An 8,434-nucleotide genomic window follows, 5' to 3' on the forward strand; every position below is an offset into this window, starting at 1 on the left:
GCGCATTGAATGACGACAATAGACGCCATAGGTGCCAAGCTTCGTGCAAAAGCGCTACAAAAAGGGACCAAAAGGGTTAATTGCTTTTAGGGCACGTATACGACACAATTAATTTACGCAAGTTTCGCTGCAAACCGGAGCATCCTCGGGAGATGGGGACTTTATAATAAATAATTGTTAAGCATACATATTCTTTTGCTTTTCCGGAGTATAGCAAATTAAGCCTCATTTTCATAATATATTATGGAATTCCGCAATGTAACGCCTGCTTCTATGCAATACATAATTTTTAGTTGGTCGCAAGTCCGTCTGACCTCCAGGGGGAATAGACGTAAGAAATTCCATTGGTTACATGACTTCTGCACTTTTTCTAAAATGAGTTTGATTTTTTTTATGCATGCCTGACTCCTTTGGCCATGTTGCCCAACGGTTTCTGGCCTAAGAAACATCCCCAACACCACTAAATCTTCCAGGAACCGCTGTTGCTCACTTATGGAAGGGAGCTGTCCCTGTAGGTCGTAGCCTTTTGCCTGCCTCTCAGAGGTTCCCAGGTACATTAGTACTTATAATAATGATGATTATACGAAGTAATCGTTTTCAGATAAAACTGTGTATTATCGCGAGTTTGTTCGCATCAACATGGGCTGAGCCCAGGTTTGTCGAGCCACCGATACGGATGGACTTCTATCCGCCGGCTGAGACCCGTTCGCTTACCAGGAGCGATGTGAAGACAGCTTGGATTGATATGCCTATTGACCATTTTGATCCACAAAATGGCGACACGTATCGTATGGTTTGTGATTTTTAAAATTTCGTACCTACTTACTTACTCGTACCCAGGGTTTTTCAGTATCGAATATTAAGTTTTTTTACTTTCTTGACCAGGTAGAGTTTACTAATTGGGTGGTGCAGTTATAACACTCTATTAGTCGTAAATCTACTCTTCAATGCCGAAGAGTAGATTTACGACTAATAGCGTGTTATCTCACTCGCACGCATGGCCGACTTAGATAGCTTGAAGAACAGGTGGATGCTGGGGTCCCATGATGCTGAAATGGCAGTGTTGTGAGATCCATTACTAGGTGGACATTCGTCATCAAACGAATCTTTGGAGACCATGCAATTTGGAAATCCCCACCCAAGACTTATATATAGCACAGGATGTCCAGCGGTTAAAATGATGATGATGAGTGCACGAATCATAATACAATGGTATTGCGTGGATAGTATCCAATAAAAATTAAAGACAAAAAGATTAAAAAATTTAATAAGAATTCAAAATTTTTTGTAACGATATTGTCGTGTTTCCGTTCAGCGTTATATGTATAACGAAGAATTCTTCGGTGGCGACGGCAAACCGGTCTTTATATTAGTCGGAGGAGAATGGGATATAGTACCGGGCTGGCTGCAAGCCGGTAATATGTACCTTATGGCACAGGAGAATAAAGGCCACCAGATATACACCGAACACAGATATTACGGGGAGAGTCTGCCTTATCAGTAAGTTTTATTTCAATTGGTATACCTTGCCTGCTCTTTGGCGTATTAAAGGGAAAACTGTACCGTGTACCGTGTTCTCGAGTTTTTTAAGAGCCTTTCTACATCTGATTCTATTAGGTATAATTTGTGAATAATATACTAAATAGTGATGCTAGACTGGATAAAATATTAAACAATCTAATTTAATCTTAAATTGCGGACCACTATCTGATATAACAAGCTTAGGAATCCCGTAATATCCCTTCGCTGAGGTATTGATACTGCATCTTGAGTAAAGTCTTTTAATTTTGTACATACTATTATGTTAAATATAAATTTGCTATCACACTACGAATACAAACAATTATAAATATTTTTTCAGGAACTTTACAACCGAAAACCTCAGATTCCTAAACGTAGATCAGGCCCTTGCCGATCTCGCTTATTTCATAAAAGAGGTCAAACAGATTCCAAGGTTTGCAAACAGCAAGGTGATTCTTTATGGTGGATCGTACGCCGCTAACATGGTGCTGTGGTTTAAACAAAGATATCCGCATTTGGTTGTAGGCGGTGTCGCTTCTAGTGCCCCGATAAAGGGTCAAGTCGATTTCACTGGTGAGTTTATTGTAGAGTGTAATGTTGAAAAACTCTTAAGAGCACATATACGACATACGTATATACTCTATTTTGCATAACTAGTTTCTTTATTATGTAAACAATGTTTTAAAAAGAGAAGAAAAGCAAATGAGTTGAAATTAATAAAAACATTATCTAAGTATTAATAAAAGCATATATTCATAGAGATTTCTCTCATTCTCTATGATTATATGCTTTTATTAATTTTTAACTATTATTTCTTTACACTAAAAGGTAATTGAAAGATTGTTTTGGTATATAATAAGATATGTAAGAAGATTTTTTGTGTATTTATATAGCTACCCCATTCTTGTCACTCATGTAAGATGGCAGTACACAACTTAAAGTTAAAATTACAAATTAAAGTTTTGAAGTGTGCACCGCGCTGTGATCTATGTTAATTGCTATGGCCATTTATTCTGTACGCAATTCGACGCAACACGCTTGGCGTTTTGTGGGTATATACAGGTTCGCATTTTGCGAACTTTTCTGTGGTTTTTTGTCTGTGAACTAAAACCTTATACAAAGAAAAAGCTATTGCCTTTTATGTACTGAGGTACCTACATAATAATTATAAGTTGAAAACGTTTTTTCAGGGTATTTGGAGGTGGTGCACCGGGCATTTTTATCAGAAGGCGGAAACAGTTGTATAGCTACTATCCGAGATGGAATAACACTGACAGTAGCAGCGCTGCAAACTGCACTTGGTCGGCAGAACTTGGAAAAAGCTTACAGGTGGATATTAGTGTCGGGCTGTACTTAGATCAGTTACGTCGTAAAAACGCTGGAATATACGCATCATATATACGGTGGAATATGAGGCTTTATTTTCGCAAAAGACGGTTGAAGAATGCATATAACGAGGGGGGTGCCTGGGAAACTCTCAGAAATTACGTCGTAATAACGCTGGGATATACGCATCCTATATACGCTGGAATATGAGGCTTTATTTCCGCAATAGACGGGCAAAAAATGCATATAACTAGGGGGGTGCCTGGGAAAGTCTCAGAAATGACTATCTCCCCGGCGATGTGGTTTTAAGTAAGAGATCCTGGGTTCGATCCCTTTTCCAGCAGGAGCAACTCTGGTAGACTTCAAGCCTTAGCTAGCACCACCGGCAAAATGGTGTTGCTAGCAAATTAAGCATTCCGGTACGATTTCGCATGGAAGTCGATTAGGAGTGTGGGTGAGCCCGTTACCATTTTAGACTGCATGATAACTTACCACCTGGTGAGATTGCAGTCAAGGGCTAACTTGTAGCGGAATGAAAAAAAATAGTACGGGTTCTCTATCCTTGGTTACTTCATCATATCAACCCATTACCGGCCAACTACAGGGCTCGGGTCTCCTCCCACAATAAGAAGGATTTAGGTACTTATATAGTCGGAAATAATTCAATTACTACTCGCGTAGCCATGGGCGTGCACTGGGTTTCTTACCAGGGTATGCATACAGCAGGAAAATTTTATAAATGGCAAAAATCCTTCTTCTACAAGAGCCTCCTTCTCTTCTTATTATATCAATTTTAGGGTAAGCAGTGCTTTTGTGCATGTTTGAAGTGCACGCCACTGCGCGTAGCTAATTTTGTCAAATACCGCATAAGTAAAACATTTAACGACATTTAATATGAGTTCACCAAGGGAAAGTTCACTACATATACCAAGATTTTAATAGACTGTAGGTACACAATAACATATCTATATCTTATTTACTAGTATTTATAAATTTCAGGCTTTGCAATCCATTGAAGTACGACAGCCCCTTCGATATGGGTTACTTCTCAGGGCTCATCAGCTGGTCATTTTCAACGTCGGTGCAGCAAGCACGCCCTGGGACACTCACCGCCATTTGCAATAACTTCGCTAACAACGTCTATGGTAAATATTTGTTTTTTTATGTTTTTATATACTACGACATCGCCATCTAGCCCCAAAGTAAGCGTAGCTTGTGTTTTGAGTACTAGGGTAGCTGATGAATACTTTTATGAAAATAGTACTTACACATAAATACTTATATTATACAGATAAACACCCAGACACTGAAAAACATGTTTCCAGTAGTGGGAATCGAACCCCACGGCCTTGGACGCGGAAAGCAGGGTCACTGCCCACTGGGCCAACCGACTGTCAATCTACCTTCGCCAAGAGGGCGCCAAAATGCCCCGCGCACTTTCCCATTTTCTTCATTTTATGGTAAACGTCTAGCACATTAGTGGTAAAATAATTACTGTCAACTGCTAAATGCAATGAAGTGACTAACCGTCTGTTCGAAGTAACTAAGTTTTATTTTCTAATTAGGAATGACACCGATGGAACAGATTGGTGGCTACATAGCAGCTACACGCAATCTCGGGGCGGGTGACTGTTGGAACATGGACTACGAAAGCTACGTTGAAAGATATCGCACACAAAATACCAATTGTAAGTGATGTCTATAAGCATATTTAGCACGGCCCTTTAAATTATTTAAAAAGAAGCTTATATTCTGCACATTCTGTCTTTTATCGGTGTCTCTACCACCGGTGCGGAGGGCATATTTTACCGAGAAAAAGCCGACAAAAAACTCAGTAGTTGCTCTTTTATCTCTCTTCGTCATTTTCATCAACACTTTTGATATTTTTAACAGACTTCCTTCAAAAAGGGGGAGGTTATTAATTTGGTTCTTTACGTTGAGGTTCCGTCATATATTAGAAAAATATTTTTTTGTCGACAAAGGTTTATGCCGAAATGGTCCATTTGAAATTACATATAAATCTAACGAAGAGTTTCGGAGATATACAACTCTTTAAAAAATTACAGCAAATTAGCCGCGATGGCTTCCATAACCTATAGATACACTCGAAAGGGATATTTATGTATATAATTTAATAAGTCTGTTTCTATTGTTATAACATTCATTTTTCTATCTTGTGAAAACTGCCGTTTATGAAAATAATCGAATTCTCCATTAATAGCAACCCATGTTTCAGCACGTGCTTGGTACTACCAGACATGTACCGAGTACGGCTACTATCAGACGGCGCCCAGTGTTGGCACCGTGTTTGACGATCTCACGTGGCTCAGCGTGCCATTCTACGTCGATGTATGCAAACAGGCTTTCGATCAGAAGTTAGTATTGCAAATTCAATCGTATTTCTTTCAAGTAACGAAATACTATAACGTCAAAGTAAAACGCACCGCTATAGTTGTTAATCCTGCATTACTCTTTTACATTCATTATTGTGTCATGAGCTGGCTGTATTTACATTCATTATTGTGTCATTTGACATGTCAAAGGTCCTTGCTCTTGACCTTAATGTTTGTTTCGTTCTATACGAGTAGAGGAAGGTAGGTAACCTTCCTCATTTGAGGTGTCGAATAATGAAAACCACTATTATAATTGGCATGTACGTATGAACTTAGTAACAACGAATCCATTGACCAAGCGCAAGTCGTGGGAAGCGTAGGCTCTCTATTCGGTTTCCTTCCATTGCATACTTTGACTGCTCTCTTTGGTCTACATGAAAGTAGCCTTAATTAAATAAACCCACTTTGTAAAATAATATATCGAGACAAATGGAATATGTCTTACGAATAGGGTAAGAAACAGGAGGCCGATGATAATAGGTTGGGGAAAAAATCTTTTCGCATTATAGTATGTATGATCTTGTAATAAAATCTATTTGGCTATACTATTTGTATCTGGCTGGTTTTGGTATCATTTTGAAGATAATTCCAAATTCAAATTAGGAAAATGTGTCATTATGGTGGTACCTGTGGTCTTTAGCCACTCAGCAAAAATTAAGAGAGTTTGGCTGGGAGGTGTTAATGCATCCGCTGTATAGTCCTGACCTTGCACCTTCAGATTTCCACCTGTTTCCCCAACCTTATGTTATAAAATATCTACTGGAATACTAGAAAACCCATCTCTAATACGGTACCCCGCTATTTAAGGCAGTTGTCCCACCAACAACGAGAAAACGACTAACTATCGGCTATTTTCTCGCTCAAGAAACGTACAATAGATATACTTTCCGTGTGAACAAAAGAGATGCATATACAAACAGTTGATCGCTGACTGTTCACACTGCCGGCGACCACTCGCTTCACTAGTTTGTCGCTGAGCGACAAGAGCCATGAAAGATAACATTCGCTCGGCGATTAGAACTCACGCCGAGAGAGCAACCAGTGGTCATTTCTCTACAGTGCGTATCTGAAAGTACACGTTTTTTTTATTTAATATGAATATCGAAAAATCATTTGAATTATCATTGTTATCTAGTTCAGACGACGATGATGATGAATTCTATGATAGGATTTGAGAGTATATATACTATGAGCGAGTGATGTGAGTAATCGCCCGCCTCACTCGCACACTCGCTTATAGCCGAGCTACACAAATATCGGAACTACGCACTCGCTCCCCGCGTCTCGCTAACTCGTTTCTAGTTCTAGCTCTACTCGTTACTCGTTGCCGGTGAGACAAGTGCCTTACGCGCGTTTCAAGCACGCTATTAGCGTTAGACTACCATACAGTAGTTGCACACGTGTACTGTTGTATAAATCTTTGCAAATATAACAGGAGTCTCCAAACTTTCTTGCCACGCTGACCCTGAACTTACGCGTAGTTGAGGGCTTTACATACGTCGATCAATTGTCTTGTAATCTTAAGTAGCTGTGACGGCTGAATTACGTATCAAGTGGAATATAGTTAACCACCAGTCAATAGAAAGAAGCGGTAATAGCCCTGTGGGTAGGACTCCCGACTTTACTTTTAAGGGGACGAGTTCGAAAACGGGCTCGCACCCTTTACTTTTTATCACTTGCTTAACGGTAAAGGAAAACATCGTGAGGAAACCTGCATGCCTAACAGTTCTCCATAACGTTCTCAAAGGTGTGTGGAGTCCAATCCGCACTGGGCCAGCGTGGTGGACAACGGCCTTGACCCCTTATCATTGTGGGAGACCTGTGCCCTGTAGTGGGCCGGTAATGGGTTGATATGATGAAATAGAGATAAGTGGGAACGCTAACTTTATTCCAGCTATTTAGATAAACAAGCTTAGCCTGTTAATAGGTAGCTTAATTCTATTTATGAATTTCAGGTTCGACGAGACGTTCGTATACGATGCAGTGGAGCGCGTGAACCTAGTTTTTGGCGGTCTAACGCCGGACGTAAATAACACTATCAATATCCACGGCGAGGTCGACCCTTGGCACGCACTGGGCGTACACGATCGTGACCTTAAAGATGGTTCACCCACTATCACAGTTCCCAGGTAGATTTTTTCGATGTATCTTATTTAAAGAGCCGAATGTCGTCAAAACCCTTCAATAGAACTGTTAAAAATGCGAGTGCCCCAAAGAGGTTGATGGAGGGCAAGATGATAGAAGGTAGATGGGCGTAGAGGCAGATGACGACCTAGAGATCGGTGGAGTGATGTAGTAAATAGGGAGACAGGAATTCGGAGTTGTGAGAAACCTGCTACTGCTGATAGCCTGCGATGGGGAAATTTGCATAACGAAACGAAGGTCGACCCAGGGGTTTGGTGGTGATGTTCTAAAGTAACAAAACTTAATGATGTTTTTGATCACTTTTGTTACAGTAATTTTATAAAGTGGGTAAATAACCAAACTTTTGATAAGTATAAATTCATATTTGCCAGATATTTTATTAAATTGATAGATAGTTTTCAAAAACAAATAAAATTATATTTGATTAATAACCAATGTTTATGACATTGAGTTCCTTGGTATTTTGATATACATACAACTGCATTATCGATACACTTCAGTCCTACATGGACTCTAATGAAGGCAGGAAGGTAGAGGTTCAATTATTCATCTGCGTGATGCGTCCATAAGTACCTACAAGACGTCACGTCACATCTACGTCAAGTACGGCTGTTTTTGACGTTAAATTAAGATTAATAAAATGATCGAGATATAAGAGTAGTTCCGGGTATCGAGAAATTTACTCCTCGATAAGGATCTTTTTTCAAAATTCCTTGAATATTGTGAATTTGATTGCCTATTTATACAATTAAAATAGGTACCATTTTTTTTACAGAGCATCACATTGCTTTGACATGCAAAGTTGGCGAGCGACGGATACTATTAGGATGACCAACGCACAGCAATTCGCGAGGCGAATGGTAGCACAGTGGCTTTCAAACTAGTCAAATAAAAGTTATTTTATAAAATACGGATTTTGGATTTATTTAATAAATAATCTAACTGATATTTTTTTTAAATATGGACCCAATTATTACAGGAACTATATTGTCTCTCACTAAAACAACATTCTGGGTTGCAGGAAATTTTAATGTTCGCAACACTGCATG

General features: G+C 39.4%; 1 protein-coding gene across 1 annotated transcript; it reads left to right on the forward strand.

The window, feature by feature from the left end:
• The first annotated feature begins 1,311 nt into the window (after positions 1-1,311).
• On the forward strand, positions 1,312-8,269 carry LOC120626149 (putative serine protease K12H4.7). The gene is made up of 8 exons (XM_039893469.1): positions 1,312-1,500; positions 1,862-2,094; positions 2,712-2,850; positions 3,847-3,992; positions 4,413-4,535; positions 5,084-5,222; positions 7,196-7,369; positions 8,161-8,269. Exons 1-8 carry the CDS (start codon positions 1,322-1,324, stop codon positions 8,267-8,269), a joined length of 1,242 nt encoding a protein of 413 aa, XP_039749403.1. The 5' UTR covers positions 1,312-1,321.
• The last annotated feature ends 165 nt before the right edge of the window (positions 8,270-8,434 follow it).

Source organism: Pararge aegeria, chromosome 9 (assembly GCF_905163445.1).
Source record: "Pararge aegeria chromosome 9, ilParAegt1.1, whole genome shotgun sequence".
Lineage (NCBI taxonomy): Eukaryota > Metazoa > Arthropoda > Insecta > Lepidoptera > Nymphalidae > Pararge > Pararge aegeria.